At 34.2% G+C, this 21,804-nt stretch overlaps 2 protein-coding genes across 2 annotated transcripts; one reads left to right on the top strand and one right to left on the bottom strand.

Moving 5' to 3' along the window:
* The first annotated feature begins 4,470 nt into the window (after positions 1 to 4,470).
* LOC131615213 (uncharacterized) lies at positions 4,471 to 10,736 on the top strand. The gene is made up of 7 exons (XM_058886691.1): positions 4,471 to 5,037; positions 7,350 to 7,584; positions 7,704 to 7,816; positions 7,953 to 8,074; positions 8,222 to 9,663; positions 9,862 to 10,181; positions 10,677 to 10,736. The coding sequence occupies exons 1-7, from the start codon at positions 4,471 to 4,473 to the stop codon at positions 10,734 to 10,736; spliced, it is 2,859 nt and encodes a 952-aa protein (XP_058742674.1).
* A 275-nt stretch (positions 10,737 to 11,011) lies between these two features.
* On the bottom strand, positions 11,012 to 19,978 carry LOC131610933 (uncharacterized). Its single transcript, XM_058883026.1, has 8 exons — positions 19,846 to 19,978; positions 19,662 to 19,764; positions 19,455 to 19,559; positions 19,265 to 19,350; positions 18,539 to 18,780; positions 17,439 to 17,628; positions 16,888 to 17,071; positions 11,012 to 11,537 (listed from the first exon to the last, which is right to left on the bottom strand). The coding sequence occupies exons 1-8, from the start codon at positions 19,896 to 19,898 to the stop codon at positions 11,238 to 11,240; spliced, it is 1,263 nt and encodes a 420-aa protein (XP_058739009.1). The 5' UTR covers positions 19,899 to 19,978; the 3' UTR covers positions 11,012 to 11,237.
* Positions 19,979 to 21,804: the final 1,826 nt, after the last annotated feature.

The raw sequence follows: 21,804 nt of genomic DNA, 5'->3' as shown, positions 1-21,804 counted from the left end.
CACTCTGACAGTGTAACAAAAGTTTTATCTTATGGTTAACCAATCACGATCCTGTATCCTACCAAGTCATACTGTTATTTTTAAATTGCTAAGATGACATGAGAAATAATATATTCTCATTGGATGACAGAATTGTGCATCACCATTAAACTCTTTTATGTATCAACAATCTACTATATTTATCTTATGAGAAAATGGTCATGCATTGACAGTGTAAAATATTTTTACACTGTCAACCAATCACAACTATGTATCTAATTAAAATATTCTTTATTTAAAAAAAATTTAATGACATGGCATATTGATGATTCTCTATAGGATGACAGTGTAAAACTATTTTACACTGTCAGTGCACTACCTTTTAACTCTTATCTTATAAATTCTACTTATTTATAAATCGTTAAGAAAAAATTAAAATTTTTTCGTACAGAAGGAAGGCTATTGCCCAACTAGAAAAAGAAAGAACTAATTAATTAACCAATTCTGCTAGCGTCTTTATCTATCTCACTTAGAAGAAATGTCGGACACTCAGTGAATTAAATTTTGTCTCCCCCTCGAAGTTTCAATCCATACTTTGCTAACATATCAGCACTTTTATTCGTCACTCGGTGGATCTTCAGAACTATGGCTGTCGTAAAGGAATTCACCCAGGCTTTGAGCTGACGAATTAATCTCGTGTCATGCAACATTGTTTTGGTTCCGTTTACGATATTGACCGCTTCTTGACTATCCACTTGGACCTCAACCTGGTTGTAGCCCTTTGCCTGAGCCAGCTTCAAACCTTCATAGATACCTCATAACTCAGTAGTGAGCACGCTGCACTTCCCCACATTTTTGGAAAACCCTCACAACCAAATGCCGTCAGAACACCTCCGCAGGCCGCGTCGTTATTATGAGCCACTGCGCCATCAGTGTTGATGTTGATCCAGTTTCCCTCTGGACGCTGCCAATGAGCACTAGCAGTAAAATTCCAACTAATCCCCACTATCCGCTGCATAACTCTACTAGCTTTATAGCATTGCACCATGTCCATAACCACTGCAGCCAAATTTGGAGGTGCCACAAACTCTGAAATGAATCTCCGCTTGCTCCACCAGTGCCAAAGTTGGTGGCATGTGGTTGCCCAAACAGCCTGCCAATCGTCAATGTCGTTAACCTTCAGCCTCAAATTGTGTTGAAGCCAGTCAGGTAACGCAGCTGCGAAGTATGTCGTCGTATTGTGAGTTGCTAGAAGTTGTAACCACACTTGCTTCGCTTGTGGGCAATCTCTCATAATGTGTAATAGTGTCTCTTCCTCCTCACTAGAATCGTCACAGTAGGGATCGCGCAGCTGTAGCCGGTGGAGATACTTGTTAGTTTTGAGACCATCATGGTGCAACATCCACACTAGACTTCGGATTCTCTCAGGGACATTTAATCTCCAAATGTCTTTCCACGGCACGAGGTTTTCGTTCATCATTATACCTGCACAGATAGAATACACGTTAGAGATAGAAAACTTTCCAATTGTCGTTCCTCCCCAGCTATAGATATTAGGTACATTTCCATCTAACTCAGGTGGGACAATAACTTTGATTCTTTCAACCATCTCATGAGATACGAGTTCCTGCTGCAACGACCAATTCCACTCCCCATTGTTGGTCATAATGTTTGCCATTGTTGTCATCCCGGCAGTATCGACTGGGTTAATGAGGTGATCAATGAGCCGAATTCCTGGTTCGGTCCAGCAGTCACTCCACACATTAATATCATGGCCATTTTCCACTTCCCACTTGGACATGTGATCTAGCATAGGCCAAAGTTTCATAATTTGTTTCCAAAGGCTCGAGTCGTAAACCTGACCTTGAATCTCATTTTTTGTGATGTTGCGCCTATCATACTTTCCATACATAACTTTGCACCATAAGGATTTACAACCACTTTTAAGCTGCAAGACTAATTTTGCAAGACAAGCTTCATTCATGTCCTTGAGGTTGTGCATTCCCAAACCCCCAAATGCTTAGGCTGCGTGATATCTTTCCAGCGGATGGTATGCGTTTCTCATCCTAGAAAAATTTAAATTTAAATTACTTATAAACAATTATTTTTTAGAGACTAAAGAATTAACACTAAAATAAATACTTAACAACAACGTTTATCCTGCATGTTTTTATTTTTAAAATATTATTATGAAATAATAAATATAAGGGTTTTGATTCATTATATATATATATATATATATATATATATATATATATATATATATATATATATATATATATATATATATATATATATATATATATATATATATATATATATATAATTTTACATATATACAAATACAATGAGTATCTTTAAACTCTTTTAAGTTTTATTTTAAAATTTTATACTATCTACAACAATAAAAGTTGTTTCAAGATTAAATTTATTTAAAATGAATCCCTTCTAAGGAATTAAAGATGACAAATTTTTATCTCACTCCATGTGTTTCTTACGCACCATCGAATTGACCAAACTGTTATCGTACTTTCGTAGATATACTTTCGAAAACATTTTTTTTGTTTAACGTTGTTTTATTTCGTAGCTGCATTTACGGAAGATTTCCGTAGATACATCTACAGAAAGGTTTGACGTTATAACTCGCGCCAGACATTTCCCTCCCTCATTCTCTTTATTTCAAACATTATCAAACTCTCTCAACCCTCAAACACTCTTAAACTCTCTCAACCCCAAATTTCAAACTTCAAAATTTTTTTCTCCTAGTTCGGCTACATTGTCTGCATCAACTTCAAATCTCTAACATGTTCAAATCAAGCATTTTAATCGGTAAGTTTTTGAAATTTTGAGTTATATCAGAGTATTTTTGAAATCGAATTAGAATTTGATATTTATGTGTAGAAATGATTGGATAGGTTTAGAGATATTGTTTAGATACAATGTAGGTGTTGTTTGAGATTTGTTACGGACGATCAAGCATAAATATAGAATTTTTGGGTGATTGAATAGTGGAGTTACGCCATTGTTGCGTTTTTGAGCTTCAGCACCTTCCGTAGATACACCTTCCATAAATTTTGAAACTAAGGTGTTTCCGTAGATTTTATTCCCTAAGGGGTCTGCGGAGAGGCGTGTGGTGGATGTTATGATTAGGCTAGCACAGAAGGCATTTCTATTCCGTAAAAATCGTGCCAGGACTGGTGGGACACTTGACGCTAGAGGCAGAGTCAGGAGAGGCCGTGGTGGACGCAGAGGCGGAGGCGGGGCCAGAGGCAGAGGAGAGCAGCAAGATGATGTCCGACATACACAGTAGTGATGCCTATGATTTTTTTTTGATGTTTTGTATTTCTTTGATGATGTATGTATGTTATTTTGATGATGTATTTGACATTATGACCGACATTATTTATACGATGTATGTTTTTTGGTCTACATACTATTGTCTTTAAAATGCATTACTTTATTTTTACATTTTTGCAATAAAAATTGAGTTTTGGAGTGAAATCAACATGATTTGAAAATATAACAGACTCTTCCGGAGGTGCATCTACGGAACACTCTGTGTTCACCATGTTCCATAGATACATCTACGGAAAGATTCCTCAACTGAAATCATTTGCTTTTAAATTTTATTATACTATTTTTTTAATGTTTTCGTAGATGTATCTACGGAAGGAAACACTATTTTTTTCTAAAATAGGGGTGCTTACGAAAGTGCATCTACGAAGTTGGGGATAAAAATAGAATTTTGCGTGGTGTATAAGAGATCTATGGGGCACGTTGAGAAATTGTCTTAAAGATAAGTCTTGATGAATTTTTTTATAAAATATTGTTAGTTAAATTACTTTTAATAATGTCTTTTTTTCTATCAAATAGTAATGAATAATTTATAAAAAACGAAAAGGCTATAATTTTTAATGTATGCTTTTTAACTTTATCAATAATTTCTTCTAGCTTATTTAAAGATTATATATTCGAATTTAGTTTTGGACATTCAACTGAATTAAATCTTTTAAAGGAGGAGGAATTCGTTAAATCTTTTAAAAGAGAAAATGGGATCTATTGTTGTCATCTTAAATCTGAGATATTAATATTTATTGTGCTCACAGAGAATATTTAGTTTCTAAATTATAAAAAAAAACAAATCGGATGTTTTATTTCTGTTTGAAACAATAAGTAATGCTAATAAAATTGAGGAATTACGATATTCGTTGGGTTTTGAGTCGTGTTTTACTGTTATTAGAGAAGGCAGAGGTGGTGGGCTGGCAATTTTATGGAAGTTTTCTAATTTTTGTTCAATTCAGAGTTACTCTATCAATCATATTGATGTTATTGTTCATGACTCAAGAGTTGGCAATTGGAGACTCACTGGTTATTATGGACATCCTGAAGCTTCTTGTAGGAGGACTTCTTGGAATTTAATTCGCAATCTCGCTAATTATTCTAATTTACCTTGGTGTATCTTGGGAGATTTCAACGATATATTGTCGCCTGATGAAAAAAAAAGGAAGAGTAGAAAGACCAAATTGGTTAATCAGTGGGTTTAGACAAGCGGTTCAAGATGCTGGCTTGGTAGACATTCCAATGGAAGGTTACGTGTTCACGTGGTTCAAAAGTCTAAGTACGGCACGAGCAGTTGAAAAAAAATTGGATAGAGCTATGGCAAACAACGCTTGGTGCGGGCTGTTTCCGAATGCTAAGATGAAGAGCTTACCGGCTACAACCTCTGATCACTACCCCATCTTTCTCTGTTGTGATCCGCCTTCGGCTCACGTAACGACTCGGAAAGTATTCAGATTCGAGAATGCTTGGTTGATGGAACCAGGTTTCAGCGATTTTGTTCACGAACAGTGGCTTAGACATGGTGAAGATTATGACAGTATTATGAAGAAATTGGAAGCCTGTGGAGATAGTTTGCTTCACTGGAGTAAAAATAATAGCAACAAGACTAGAATTGATATTGAGAGTATCAGTAGAAAGCTTAATATTGTTAGACAGCATGTTGAAGGGGATAATTTTAATTATTTTACAGCTCTTAAACACCGCTTGAATTCTCTTCTGGTTAAAGATGATATATGTAACATCCCGATATTTTATATGCAATAGATTTATCGTTTTACTAATTTTATTTTGTAAATAATTTATTTTATGTGTATAGTTATATTTTAATTAATTATTATTATCAATCTATTTTAATTATTTGTTTCCATCCCCTAGTATAATTATTCTGATAACTTAGAAATATTAAAATTATTTTATTTATTTATTTTTATATCTTCTTTATTTAGTTAATTTTATAAATATATTGATTATATTTAATAATTAATATTGTTATATACATGATTCTATTATTGTTATAGTTAAATAATTTTAATGTTAATATTTTAAATAAATATATTTTATATAATAATAAGAGTGGTGAGGTGGAGTTAAAAAAAAAAAAAAGAAAGAGTAAAAAGAATGAAACGTGGGGTTTATAAAAGTATGATTTAGTTATTAATTTTTTTATAATAATTATAATAATAATAAATAAAGGTAATTAGGTTAAGTAATTTCCTCCATTCCTATAATTAAGTTGACTAGTTCCTCGACTATTTTACTACGTGTAGTTATTCAGTTTCCCCACTTTCTCTCAACTCCCATCTTTAAACTCTCCTAGGCTTCACGTACAAACCCTTACAGAATCAAAAATCTCAGAAAATATTTTCTAATCGCCGGTGAGCCTTGTAACATCAATAATTCTTCAATTTTGTTCCGGTATCGTTCCTGAGAGTGCTTTTTAAAGTTGTTGTTGGAGTAATCATATCGTAGGGCTATTTTCAATTCAGAGGGACACACGTTAAGGTAAGGGCTTTTTCTCATTCAACTCTAAACTAGACTCGAGTTAGGAATTAGCTAAATATTATATGCATAATTTTCATGTTTTATAGACTAATATATACTTTGTTAGGGTTATTGTATAATCAAAATCGAGTATGTAAGACTAAGAAATAATATTGTATATAAGTTTTATAATTAATATACGATTATGTTCGATTTCTCTTTAATTATATAATTTTCATTACATAATCCCTGGCTATTTGGTGGCTGTACATTGTGGATCTAAAATTGGCCATAACTAATTGTGAGTTGTGTCATATGAGCTTATGATGTGTGTGTTAAATTGGCTATGATGATTTACTTGCGGTGTGGCGTATGCGTACATGCAATAGGATGAAGCTGTATTGGATTAAAGTTATAAAATCATAGTGTAGGAGTAATAATAATACAATATATGAAGTTGATGTATAGTGTATTACAGTATCTAATAAGTTAGAGAGTTAGAGCAAATAGGTTATATATATAGTATGACATATGTAAGTGTGCCTGTTATTAGCGAGGGATGTTATCTCTATATGATATTTGGTTATGGTGTATTTTCTATTTTGTGAAAAGGCATAATAAATATTATTTTGAATTTGTGGTGTCTTAGTGGCGGGTAGAACTTCTGTGTGGATGCCTCAGTGGCGGGTAATTATATTATTCATCATGTTTGGCATGACATATGCATTTCTGTGTGGTGCCTTAGTGGCGGGTTATTTTCCTCATTGATATGAGATGAATTCTTTGTGGTGCCTTAGTGGCGGGCTGAAATATCCGGATCATATAGTTTAAGAGCATGCATATTTTCATCTAATTCTTTGTGGTTGTTGTTGTTGGTGCGGTTAATCTTGAGTTAATTACTTCGTATGCTTTCGGTTATGGTTACATTTCTATATTAATAACTTTGGTGAATTTTTCGTTTATTTAGTTCTCTTGGACATGAGATGAGTATCAATATTTTTCTAGTTTTTAACTCTTGTTTAGTTTATTTTTGACATGGGTAACTGACCCTTACAACAACATTTTAGGTACGAATATGGAGTTCCAAAGTTATTGATGCTTGCTTGATGCGTGATTGTGGGGAAGGATGGGTTTTCAAAATAAAAATATTGTAGTATTTTATAGTTTGATTGTTTTATATTTCAAATTATTTATTTATTTATTTTCCTTTGAAAGAACTAGAAATGCGGTGATTTTTTTCTTATGAATTTGGATGGTCATAAAGTTTGATTAATTTCATAACTTTTTATTGAGTTAAACAAGTATTTTAATCATTTCTAAGTCATATCTTGGATGAAAATCTGGGGCGTTACAATATATTCTGGAAACAAAGAGCAAAAGTGCATTGGTATAAGGACGGTGATTTGAATACTCTCTTCTTTCATATTTCTGCTTCTACTAGAAAAAATATCAATACAATTTGGTCGCTCACTAATGATGATGGGGAAGTTATCAGAACGTCGGAAGGGATGTGTAAATTAGCTCATGACTACTTTATTGATTTATTTCAGAAAAAGCCAAGTTCTCGGGACCAGGTTCTTCAAGCTATTAACACATCCATTACTACTGAAGATAACAATATGTTGACTATTCCATTTGTTATTACTGAATTTAAAGATGCTATTTTTTCTATGCAAGCGGATAAAAGTCCGGGTCGTGATGGGTTTAATTTTGGCTTCTACCATCAGTTTTGGGATATATGTGGGGTCAAAATCTTCAATGCCAGTTGCTTATGGCTGGAAAGCGGTATTTTCCTGATAAGCTCAATTCGACAAATATCACTCTTATTCCGAAAAGAGATTCCCAAACCACCATGAAAGATTGGAGACCGATTGCGCTGTGTAATGTCTTGTATAAAATCATAGCTAAAGTTCTCGCTAATCGGCTTAAGCGAGTCCTTGACAAATGTATTTCTGATAATCAATCGGCTTTTGTGCCGGGAAGATCTATTTTGGACAATGCCATGGCAGCTATTGAGGTGGTGCCATCATATGAAGGCAAAGACTAAAGGTAAGATTGGAGACATAGCTTTTAAAATTGATATCAGCAAAGCTTACGATAGAATTAATTGGGATTATCTTAAGGATGTACTTTCTACTATGGGTTTCTGTCAGAAATGGATTGGGTGGATTATGCTTTGTGTAGAAACTGTTGATTATTCTGTGGGTGTGAATGGTAATATGGTGGGTCCGATTGTTCCGGGACGGGGATTGAGGCAAGGTGACCCTTTGTCTCCGTATTTGTTTATTTTGTGCTCTGAAGGACTCTAAGCCCTCATTAAACAAGCAGAAGCGCGAGGAGATATTCATGGTGTTAAAATTTGTAAGAATGCTCCCATTATCTCTCATTTACTTTTTACCGACGATTGTTTCCTTTTCTTCAGAGCAGCTATTAGCGAAGCAAATATGATGAAGAATATTCTTACCACTTATGAAGAAGTCTCTGGTCAAGCTATCAATTTCCAGAAGTCTGAATTCTATTGTAGTAGAAATGTTGATTCTGGACTTAGAAATCTCTTGGCTGGTACCTTAGGACTTCAACAAGAATTAGGTACCGGAAAATATCTTGGAGTCCCCTCTATGATAGGAAGAAACAGGAAAGCTACTTTCAAGTTTATCAAAGACAGAATTTGGAAGAAGATAAACTCTTGGAGTAGTCGAAGTCTCTCGCAAGCAGGTAGGGAAACGCTTATAAAATCTGTTCTCCAATCTATTCCGACATATATTATGAGTATCTTCTTACTTCCTTCATCCTTGATTGATGAAATTGAAAAAATGTCGAACTCGTTCTGGTGGGGTCATACAAAAGATAACTCAAGTATTCATTGGTTATCATGGGACAAGCTGTCTATGCCTAAGAAATTTGGTGGTATGGGGTTCAAAAATCTAAGTGCTTTCAATTATTCCATGTTAAGCAAACAAGCTTGGAGCCTTATGACTAAGCCTAACACCTTGGTTTCGCGCCTTTATAAGGCTAGATACTTTCCCAAGTGTGATTTTCTTAATTCAGAGATTGGACATAATCCGAGTTATGTCTGGCGTAGTATTTGGAGTGCTAAATTTGTGGTGCGAGGAGGGAACAAGTGGAGCATTGGTACGGGCGGGTGCATCTCGGTTTGGGATCAAAACTGGTTATACGACAGCTTTGTGGTTACTAATTTGTGGCCCAACAATCTGATGGTGGCAAATCTCAAAGTTTCAGATCTTATTAACCCAACTTGTAAACAATGGAAGTTGAATTTGATTTATCCGTTAGTAGGTGGTGAAGTGGCGCAGAAAATTGCAAACACTCCATTATTCGAAGCGGTACATGAGGATAGAGTGTTTTGGAATCTTGAGAAGAATGGTATTTTTTCTGTGCGTAGTGCCTATCGTTACTGTGTCAACGAAGCCATAGACACCTCTCATTTGCGTATTAATAAAAATTGGGATTTAATTTGGAATATGAAGATCCCTCCAAGAGTCAAGAACTTCTTGTGGCGCTTATGTAGAAATTGTGTCCCTACTAGAACACGTCTCATTGACAAAGGTGTCGGGTGTCCTGATAGTTGTGTGATATATGGGAATGGTTATGAGAATAATAATCATTTATATTTTCAGTGTCCTAAGAGTATTGTCTATTGGGAAAAAGTGGGGCTTTGGCAAACTATTCAGCAGTTAGTCAACAACGGAGGAGATTTTAGTTCTGTTGTATTTTCTTTTCTGCAGGTCTCTACTCATGAAAATCAGGCAGTCTTTTCTACTATCTTGTGGAGTATTTGGAAAAGTAGAAACAATGCCCTTTGGAATCAAATCGAAGATTCTCCAGATAATATCTGCTTGCGAGGTTTGCATCTATTATCAGGTTGGCGAGACGCTCAATAGGCCAGGAACATAGCTTCTCCTATAGATCAATCGGTAACCGATCCTAAGTGGTGTAAGCCACCCACCGGTTGGCTAAAATGCAACATTGATGCATCTTTTTCTAGCAACAAGGTTGGTATAGGTGCCTGTATCAGAAATGATGAAGATATTTTTATTATAGCTCGGACGGAATGGTTTTCTCCTATTACTGATGTTGATACCGTCGAAGCTCTTGGACTCTTAGCTGCTATTAATTGGGTTTTGGACCTTGGCTACGATAATGTGGTTTTCGAGTCGGACTCTAAAAGTGTAGTGGATAGTGTGACTATTCATAAGCCAAACGACTCAGATTTTGGCACCATTACTCGAGTTTGTTATCAGGTTCTGACTCACTCTACTAGGAACTTTCAGATTAAGTTCATTAGAAGACAAGCTAATGAGGTTGCTCATGCTTTGGCTAAGGCGACTCCATCTCTTGCTAGTTTTCATATTTTTAACGATGTAAAAAAAAAAAAAAAACTCGTTTCATTGTAAATAATTTCATTAACATTAGCTAAAATACTACAATTATATAATTTGAATATTGTTATTAAGGGACAAATTTTAGTTGCCTGGAGTGAGCTGTGAAGGTGACCTCATATTTTAGAGTATGTTTGGATTAATGGGAATATTGTTATTAAGGGACAAATTTTAGTTGCCTGGAGTGAGATGTGAAGGTGACCTCATATTTTAAAGTATGTTTGGATTAATGGAATGAAATAAGAGGTAATAGAATGGTTTAAAAAAACAAAGTGAAGAGGAACTTAATGAAATACATTTCATGATATTTTTGAATCTATTTTATTCCGCTAATGTTCTATTTTGCCATATTCGTTTTCCAATAATCTAAGATATCTTATAAACTTCGGGAAGTGATGTAATGTTGGTGATTATAAGTTGATTGTTTTTGAGCAACCACGGTTCAAATTAATCATTTACTTTTTGCTAAATTTGTAGAAATTATTCATCCCAGATTATCAGTTGTGTAGATTTTCTTCTGGACTATCTTCCAAATGATGTATCAAATTCTGATATTTTTTAAAAATAAGTCATGTTATTGACTCTCAACTCTAAATAAATCAATAAAATTCCTTTTACTCTTTCATTGTGTTTCTTTTTCAGCATATAAAAAAATGCACTTAGTCTCTCCCTTTCCGTAGTACTCCAATGGTTAAAAAGCAATAAGTTGCATCTCTTAGATTTTAGCAATCAACAAGCAACATGCATTCGAGATAGCATTTGATACTTAGATTAAAATAGTAAGAATATAGGCAATGTATACAAACGAGATCTAGTTATATACCCAATTCAGAAATATTGGGTTGAAGATGAAATAGGTAAAATGGTAATAGAAAAATTGTTAGTAATCTCCAATGGTAAATTGAGTACAATATCTCAAGATAGCCATTGTCTATGAGATTACAAATTGTGGATGACTTGCAACACAAGTGCTTCCAAGAAAAAAACAAACAATTTTTTATTTACAAAGACTACGGTAATTTATATATTGACAATAATTTACTCACTCGAATTTGCTAGCCCTACCATATTGAGCATATGCCGGTCTTCCTTAAACCTCTCAAGTACAGTTCCCTTAACACCATCATTCTTGTTTTGTACACCTTGAGTCACTCCCCAGCATTCTATTGTTTCAGGTATTATACGGTTAGTTTTGGAGAGGCAAGGGTTACCAAATGTTGAACATGAAAATGTATGTCCTTGGTCAAAGTTTGCTGAGATAAATAGTCCTAAGTGATTTACTTTTCCTCCAAAACCAATGCCATTTGGAATGTCCTCTGAACTGAAGTTGACAGCACACTGCATTACATGGAAATTCAGAAATGAAAATAAATTAAAAAAACAACGAAAATAAATAAGTCTATCAAATATTCGTTTACAATTGATAAATGATAATCATGTTGCAGCATCGACATCATGTTACACACCCTTGCATATATTACATATTAGGATAGACAGATACAGAACCGCAAGTTATGAATATGGAAACTTGTGTATTTATTTATCAATTGATTCAGCAACAAAGCTTACTATCAAAAAAGGATCAACCATAGTCATAGACTTCTACAAGAGAGACATTCTCTCCTAACAAATTTTTGCAACTAAAAAGCATGATTCGCTTCACCTAGCCTCTCCCTCATATAACTAAATCCCCTAGAATTTAGGAATACCACTTACTTTCATCCCTCCCTCATTTTCTCTCCTTCTAGAATACAGTGCAAGTACTCTGATAGAACACAGAGTTCTCATAGGTGTGATCGCTGATGACCCAGTCATTGGCCACAATCCACATAAGCACACCTTCTAGAAGTTTATAGAAGCTGTGAGAATAAGTGTCAGTTAGAATATTCCGAGTTTAAGAGGTTTTCTGTGATACGAGAGGGAGGGGAAGTAGAGAGGGATTCAGAAAGTTTGTTAGGATAGTTACTCTCAGATTTAGGAGTTCATAGAACTCTGGTTTAACCCTTTCTTTCTGCATTTTCAGCATTGTAAGAGCTTTAAGCTCAAACATTTGCTATTAATCATACACTTTGTTACCAGTAAATTCTGGTTCCTATCATTGGTCCGATCTGTCGGTCTGTCAGATTCAATAAGGAGAGCCACTAATCAGCGGAAGAAAAAGTGATAAGCCATTCAAGGAATTGAAAGATTTTCAACAATCAGAAGAGGTTGAGGAATATAACTAAGATTTTGAATATATTCTTCACAAGTTCGTGGACTCCCTGAAGAACAATACCCAGGGTATTTTCTAAGCCTGAAATTCACATGAGGGTGAGAACTTTCAATCCTCAAAACTGAATCCAGGACATGAAACTCCCTAGAGATGTGGAGGTGGAACTTCGAGGTTGGGCGGCGCCAAGAGGAGGAAGGAATCACGAAATTTGAAGGGGAAAGGGGAAAGGTGGAAACATGGTTAATTATGGGTCAGGTGTAAGGGATACTAAGGGGTCTGGTTATAACCCGGGCTCAACTCATGTGAAATTTGAAAGTGGGCCAACAGGAACCTCTCAACTCATGGGAAATCTGTTAGAATATTCCCCGAATTTAAGGGATTTTCTGTTATAAGAGATAGGGAGGGAAAGTTGAGAGGCATTCAGAAAGATTGTTAGGAGAGATACTCTTTAGTTTAGGAGCTTCACTCTAGTTTAGGAGTTCATAAAATTCTGGTTTATCCTTTTCTTTCTGCATTTCCAGCAATCACATACTTCATTACCTGTAAATTCTGGTTCCTATCATACTCCCTAGGAAAATACACCCCTTTGTCTCCAAATACTAGCAAAAATGGGTCAAAGAAAGGTGGTGCATTTGGAACACAATTTGGACCAAATACATCCCATTTTCTTTGATTTATTTTTACTTGTATCATTCTATGTAACAAGGAGTTCTCCATTATGTGCATTTTATTTTACGACATGGTAATAAATTTAAACCATCATCTTATCATTACGTTAGAGTGAAGTTGTTATACCAAGAAGTGAAGTTGACAAAAAACTATTTGGTAGAAAATAAAAAGAAATGGAAGACAATTGTGGCACCATAATGAAACATGGATGGACTGTTAGAAAGGAATGGAAGACAATTGTGGTAGAAAATAGGATGGATGGATTGATAGGAGGACGAGGACAACTACACTTTTGAAGTATATTAATACATCCAACATATCCGAATCAATTGACAAACAACTCATTGAGATGATAGATGCAATTGTTGAAGAGGTTGGGGAAACATATGCCATTCAGGTTGTGACAGACAATGCAGCAAACTACAAAATTGCTGGTGAGATGTTAATGCAAAAGAGAAACAAATTGTATTGAAAACTTTCTGCAGCACGTTGTCTTGATTTGATGCTTGAAAACTTAAGAGAATAAAGCAGTGGTTAATGGAGAGTCAATTTTAAAAGGTACTAAAATTGGTAAGTTTTATCTATTCCAAAACTTCTCTCATTTCTATTTTGCATCGTTTCACAGTAGTGAAACGACGCAAAATAAAAATGAGATGTGAAATAAATAAAAGTTGTAATATTTTATTCTTTGGAATTATCTCTCCATGAACCGGTATCTTCTCGAAGTATTCTAGCATTAAATGAAGATACTGTGATGCATCAAATTTCCAATTGTCCTCTTTTGCACTGACATCTCGCATCAAATTTCCAATTGTCCTCTTTTGCACTGACATCTCAAAAGCAACATTGTAGGTTGTTGCATTATTTGTCACAAATAGAATGACATTGAATTCTTCAACCTCTAAAACAACTGCATTTATCATTTTAAAGAGTTTTGTGCTTGTTTTGGATATGTTATATGTCAACAGTCCACCATTTGAACTATTCACCAAAAAGTTTAATATTGTCCCTTGTCCTTCTATACGTCTATCTATATGTAGTTATGGTGCAACCAATTGTCTTCCATTCCTTTCTAATTTCTTCCAAAGCATCATTTGTCAATTTTACCGCTTGTTTAATAATTTCACTCTAGGGTCATATAATAAGATGGTAACTTAAATACATTACTATGTCATGAAATAAAATCACACATAATGGAAAACACATCACTCCTTGCTACATTGAATGATATACAATGCTATAAAAAAATTTGCAATTCCTTGAAATGTATCATCTCTCAAACTCTTCTTTAACATTGGATTCAAACACCTTTTCTTAAATATGTTTCCGTAACTATTATTCTGTGTCTTACTCACCAACCTCGATAATCTCCTCTTCCACATGAGTTATTTTTTTAATGGCAAAATAATTTATAAGAGAAAAGGGGTTAACCCACAAGAACTCATTCTTTTTTCACCAACCTCGATAATCTCCTCTTTCACACGAGTTTTTTTTAATGGCAAAATAATGTATAAGAGAAAAGGGATTAACCCACAAGAACAGAGTCAACGTCAACATGCATAAGACGTGCCAAGAAACCAAAAGAAAAACAACCAAGCCAACCACAAAAATAAAGCAAAAGCATATAAAATAAACACCGAAGGCCAGCTACAAGGGAACAACTGGAAAAGAAGACAACTCCAACAAAACACCCACTCTACGAAGCACCACCCAACCGATGACCCAGTTAGTGTTGAGGTTGCCAGGCCCATCATCAATAGACCAAGGAGCCGCAGCAACACCGAAACCACTGAACATCTATGGATTAGGTCAGAACTCTTGATCCACTAGAGGTTTAGGCACAAGTAGGGTTCTGAAGCCAGACAAAGAAAGAGAAAGAGTTCAAGGTTGACCTACTGTGAAACCATCGCCAAGCCAAAAAGTACTCTTATCCTCAACCTCTTTCACATTTGTTGATGAACCATAAAACAACTTATAATTACATAGACCAAATGGTCCAAACCACAGCATGCCAAATCATAGCAAAATCTCCCCTAGACTTAACCTTAGTTCCTAAAGATATGAAAAACTCAAAAAGAAACCTAGGTTCACTAGAAAGAGCTGACTGCACCCCTATCCACTTAAAGATTCTATCCCAGACACTAGAAGCCAAATTAGAAGTAACAAATAAGTGAGAGGAATATTCAAGTCGGTCTCCACATAGGATACAAGAGATACCCTCGGGGTCAACTATGAGCTTCCGCTTGAACAGGTTCTCTCTAGAAGGGAACTTATCCAGCAAATGCTTCCAGGAGAAGGTGTTTGTTTTCTTGATTAAATTTTCTTTCAAACTAGCAAACACTTTCAACATCTCCTTATTGACTTCATCTCGGACAGCCTTTGGCTCCACAATTTTTGAGTTACTTGACTTCAGCTCGGACTGCCTTACATGGTTTCACAATTTTTTTGAGTTCCAACCAAGTGATGCTTTAGTAGCCTGTAAGCCCTTCCAGTTATAATTTTTTGACAATACGTGCACCGTATATTCCTAGGGTTATCCCTAGGGTTATCGGGAGTTGTAATGCCATGTTTCCAAACTACACCACTTCTATTACCAGCAGGAGGATTTTTTGGTAATGCTTTCTGTCATGGTGCACTTGCAGAGGGAGTAGAGATGGCACCAACAACAAAAGTTCCAATAACAGAGTTTGAAGCCATGGATTAATGAAGGGGCAATAGTAACAGAGCAATGCAGAGAATAAAGGGAATGGATCAAAGGGTGTATAGAAAAAGTGAATAGAAAGAAAGGTTGCACACGATGGAAGGCAAGGCAGCACAAAACTGAAAGAATATAAAAACATAGGAGAAGAGAATATTTATCGTGAATACGTGAGTGATAGAGGGAGTGCAATGAATCTTTGAGTATTGGGGAGCTTTCCACAAATTAATCAACTTAGTGGGTGCATTAGAAAGGTTTACTGAAATTAATTGGAATAATGGGTCAGAAAGTAACCATCACCATTTACAGAAAACCAAAATGTTGTTTTTTAGGGTTTCTACATATTAAATGTTGTTTTTTACCAAACTGGATCACTATCCCAGCTGCTCCCACCAATGTCCGATTCAGGCCACTCGCGAACATGTCAAAGGGAGGCAAGGTCGTGGAAGCATACAGTTCTACTGTCCAGACCCCAGTTTTGTCTACAATGACTCCTACGAGAGACAAATGGATAATTCCTATCACCACCTAGCCTCCTTAATATAACTGAATCCCGAGTAATCTAGGAGCAACTTACCAACTTACTCTCATTCGTTTCTTCTATCTCTCTTCCTTCTGGAATAATTCTCCAAGTAATGGGCATCTTTGGACCCAAGTGTAACATGTAATCCAATCCCTTCTCAATGCCATCCTTAGACCCACGGTTCCTACCATTAACTTGTATACCATTTTAGAATTTTGAATTAGGCCTAACTCAACATCAAAAGCTATTTCATGAGTTGAAAGTTGTCCACAACATATAACATCGGTTCATACCATAGCACTATACAACGCTAACTCGCAAAGAAATCATCTTCCTTTTATAACAAATATTCAAGTATACTTATACTTAATCCTCACACCAGAAAAATGGCATTGAAGCTTATAGGACACATGGTTTAATACTCTATAAAGAGCACCTAATGGTTCTTGTTTATGTATAAATTTGTTTTAATTGCAGTATCAATGTTGTTTTACTTTGAAACACTGTCATATATTGAGAGCAGTTTGATTCTTACAGTTTTAGCATACAAAGCAATTTAGAATATTCGAAAGAAACAGATTTTTACCCATTGTAGATTAGTGTTTGCTCCAGTCGGCCTATATATAGATGCCTTTGGATTTAGTTGAAAAAGGTAACATTTCATGTCTCCATAAAATTCAGCATGCCGCTCCCATTGTTGAGAAGCATATCCTCCATATATATAACCATCTTTATCCTTAATAATTAGCACAGTTGGGCCTTTGTGGTTTCTGCAATTAAGATTAAGAGCTTTTAATGCATTCCAAATTTCCAATCCAACAGAGTTTAGTTGAAGTAGCTATTAAAACATTCCTTAGATAAAAATAAACTGGATTAACTTAACCGACATTTAGCATTTACAACCTCAGAGAACAACATAAATTGATAAACGACTCTTTGTCAATCATCAAAATGGTAATAATGAATTAGTTGCATTACATGTTGCTTCCAACTTTTACAGTAATGATAGATAAAAGCCTTTAATTTTGGATTGAAACATCACAGATCCTAAATTTTTTAGTTCACGACTAAAGTCAATCAGGTAAATCTAGACATCAACAATTATAGGATGCTTAAAAGGGAAGAAAATGTACTTACGAAATGTTGCCCAAGAATGTATTGAAACTAAGACCATTAACAGAACTATGATACAAAAGCTTCCAATCTTCCAGCTCGTGCTGAGAGAGTGCTCCTCCTATATGCCAAGCATACTCCTTTCTCAAAAGTACAGTGCTAGAATCAATATCCTTTGGGGTCAGTAGATTAGGAACTTGAGTACCCGGTCGTCCTACAAATAAAGCAGAACACTGGAATAAGAAAATATGCAATCATTACCCCCGAAGTTTTTTCAAAACTAATCCGGCAGCATTTTAATATGATGTAAATAGCAAATGGGAAAGGAAATTTAGTATGTTGCAGGGAAAGAACAAATTTGATAAGTTGGGTAGTTAAGGGGTGTGTGTGTGTTCCCATTTCAATTTCAGCGTATTATATCTTTATATCTTTTAGACCATAAGAAAATTACATCGGTTGGAAAAGTTTTCCATAAGTCCCCATATTTACTTCGCTTATCTAATCAAAAACACTATCTCCCATAGGAATTGTTCATATAAACAACCCTTTATAAAAGATTCTTTCTCAATATCTTATAACTAATTTTCCCTCTTATTTGTTATTTACAAGTCAATCCCTCCTCAAAATGGATAATCATCCCACACAGGTCGGTCACTCGGACCTCTATGTGCCAGAGTTTTCTCCATCAAACCTGATTCTCAGGGAAAACCAAGTCTTCCCATACCATTGAGCTCTGATTCTGCAGCATGTTTGTCGTAGCCCCTTCTAATCACGGTGGACTATTTCAATTGATTGACCTAAGTATTCCAAATTTCAAATGTTTTTGCAATATCAAATCATTTATGCATGATTTGTCCAAGAAATCATACTATACAACACTACATCCAGAGCTAACATAGTTGCTACAGGTCGTATAATAAACTTGAGTCATGCAAGAAATGCTTGTAAATTACAAATTTCAGTAACGAAATTCAAATGCCAAGAGAATAAAAAATCCATAATTCATAATTTCATATGCTTGTCACTCCATGACCTTAATTTTAATATTGTTAAGTCACGTTTTAGATAAACTAATAAAATATTAAGTCAGTACCAAAAATATCACAAATCAAATGCGGCAAGACCTGAATCAGGAGGCAAAAGCAAGCTTCCAAGAAGCTTCCTCACAGTTGGCAGATGAGAACACCAACTTCTGAAATCTTCAAAAGACATAGCCTCCTCAGTGCACTTTTCATCATGTATGGAGAAATTGGCAGCATTCAGAAATATGTTGACAATATCTTGATGTGAGCTTGATCCAACTTCAGAACCTTCTAAGCATAATATATCGGTAAAGATAGCATTCATAACAGATTCCAAATCAGACCTGCATCAAACATAAAAGATTCCAAATCAGAACTGCATCACAAATGCAACATGCATCAACATAATTTAAAATTTTAAAAGAACCAAAAAATGTAAAATAATTTTTATAACCTTATTATAAAAGAAACATACATAAAGTAAACTACAACATTTAAAAGTCCCTTGTTTTAGAAACATAAAAAGAATATCAATCGGACTAATCACTTAGAACTAATCATACGGTTCAACTTCAACCACTAAACTTGCACAAAGTTGTTCAAATCCGAGAAATTAAACCTCATAGCTTGAAAAATTATCATCGGACAAAAACATAAATGTACAATAAAGAGACATCACTAAAAACAACTATCCGTATGAGCAGATTTCGTCGCTTAATTATTTTATAACAAATAAACAGTTGTGTATGATCATTGATCAGAACCCTGTAATCAAATTCAGAAGTATATATAATATAAAACTAGAAGTTTAAAGTGAGTATATTCTACCTCCCTACAAAACTATCCCCAGATACATCTAAAAAGCGAAATATAAATTCTTCAATTTCATCTTTTGTTCCTTTCTCATAAGTAGCCTGCAACATATAAAGGCAAAAACACACACACACATGAAAAGTTAGATAAATAAATCATAGCTTTATGAACAATAGCAACAAAACATGAAGAACTAAGAACTCACTTTAGTAATTACAAGGTCTTCAAAAGTTAACTTTTGATCCTTCCTCTCCTGAGAAGCCAAATCAAACATCCTCTCTCCAATAGGGCCATGGAGTTTGAAATATGACTATAACCCACAAAACGAAAACAAAAAAGAAACGATTTTTCATGCATTATAGGGAAAGATAACAATGAAGGAAATTAAATTAATCGCTGAATTGCGAATTACCTGAAAAACTGAAGGAGAAATGAATTTTCCATTGCTCTGTGATTGAGATGCTAAGGAATTGAAGAGTGATCGTAAGTCTTCAAGCCCCTTTTGAGCGAAAGCTCTGCAATGGTTTTGTGGATTAATCTATGAAAATTGGTATTGTGAAAAGATGTGAATGGAGGAAGAAGAGAAAAAGAGGAACCTGGATGCTGAAAGAAATTGAGGATCAGTGGGAGGGGACTGAGCGTTACCCATTGATTGATTTGCTTCGAGTTTTCCTGTGATTTGGGACAGGTGTTTGTGATTCTGCCATACTTTTCTTTCTCAAAGATATATTATAAATTAGCTTATATATTATATTATATTGTTATTTAATTTAACTTTAACAAAAGGTGGCATTTTTTTAAAACTACCCAATGCGTTGAGTGCAGAATTTCAAAAAAATAAAATAGTACTAGTCATCTACCGGCATAGAAGATGTTCGCGATGCGGTTTAGACGGTTTTGATTAAAAAATCATTCGGTGAGAGAAAAAGTGTGCGGTTGGGTTTGGTTGAGTTGACTTTTATAAATAAAATCGAATCAAACCAAACCAAATCAGTGCGGTTTGGATTGATTCGATTGGTTTGGTTTTTTTACAAAAATTTATTGAGTCATACATATAATATAAATGACAACATAATTTTGTATTTAGTCATTTATGTGTTATCAATTAACAACGAAATTCATCATATTTGGATAACAATTCTCCATTTAATATACAAAAATAAGATTAGATAAAAGTGAAATAAAAAACATAAAATAGTAGCATAAAAAAATATCAAAAACATTATAATATAATAGAAAAAAATATGAGAGATTAGAGAAGATGAAAAACAAAGATCAGATGAGAGATTATATACGAAGAGGAACATTAAAAACGTAATTGGAAGAGAGATCAGTAGAATAAAATTAATAAGATGAAAAAGAAAGAACTTAAGAGATGAAAGACTAGAAAAGAAGATGACATATGGACTTTGAAAAGAAGATGAGAAGAAGGCGCAATACCGCTGGGAGAGATTTGAGAAGACTAAACTGAAACCTTAAGTGTGGGGATAGAAAATCATTTGTAATCGTAAGGCTAAGGCATAGTATGTTTGAGTTTGGGTTGGATATAGGTTAAGTAAAGTTTGGGGGTTGTAACATAATGCGGTTTGGTTCGGTTTGGTTTGGTTTGATTTGTAAAATTCAAACCGTAAACCGAACCGAACCGCGCGGTTTGTTAAAAAATGGCTCAAACACTTCCGAACCAAAAGAGGTTTTTTACCGTTTCGGTTTGGTTTGGTTTTTACGGTTTTCTATTGGGTCGGTTTGATTTTGAACTACCCTAGTCATGCATGTTTTATAAAATTTATGATTAGTACTCCCTTCGTTTCTTTTTAAAGTGTCGTTTTAGCAAAAAGCTCTTCAACCAAGATAGTGGGTTGTTACTTGTTAGAGTTATTTTTCCTATTATAGCCTCATTTATTTTCTCTTTCTCAATAAATTCAATCATACTCTCTCTCTTTTTTCAATAACTAATGGAGAAAATAATTAATTTTATTAAAAATGTGAAGTGGAGTTATTGAGAAAGTAAGAGTATAATTGACAAATTATAACATTAAACTATAAAAACGACACTTAAATAAAAACGAAAAATTTCTTCTGAAATGACAGTTAAAAAAACGAAGGGAGTATAATTTTAAAAAATAAATTAAAAATATTAAATAATATACCATCAATTTATATGTTATATTATTTTTAAACTCTAATCTTGTCTTAAAAGTCAAATATTGCTTCTTCATGTAAGAAATTTATAAAATAAATAAAAATACAAATAAACATATTATTAATATTATATTATATAATTACATTGAATTTATCAGTGACAACCATATTTGTTTAGAGAAAGAATTTTGGTGGAATTTAAATAAAAATATGGGATATATATTTTCTTAGCTATTTTAATTATTAATTATTAAAGAATAATGTAATTAGTGAAATTTAGATTTAATATGTTTTCTATTTTAAAGAGATTTTTAATTAATTAGTTATTAAAAAATAGAGTGATGGTAATGGAGTTAGTAGAATAAATAACTTTCATCAATAAATAAATATACTAATTAATCATTATAACAAATGAA

This window comes from Vicia villosa, linkage group LG6 (genome assembly GCF_029867415.1).
Source record: "Vicia villosa cultivar HV-30 ecotype Madison, WI linkage group LG6, Vvil1.0, whole genome shotgun sequence".
In the NCBI taxonomy this organism is placed as follows: Eukaryota; Viridiplantae; Streptophyta; class Magnoliopsida; order Fabales; family Fabaceae; genus Vicia; species Vicia villosa.
Note: the sequence above shows the minus strand (reverse complement) of the source record. Positions and strands in the feature narration are given on the sequence as shown.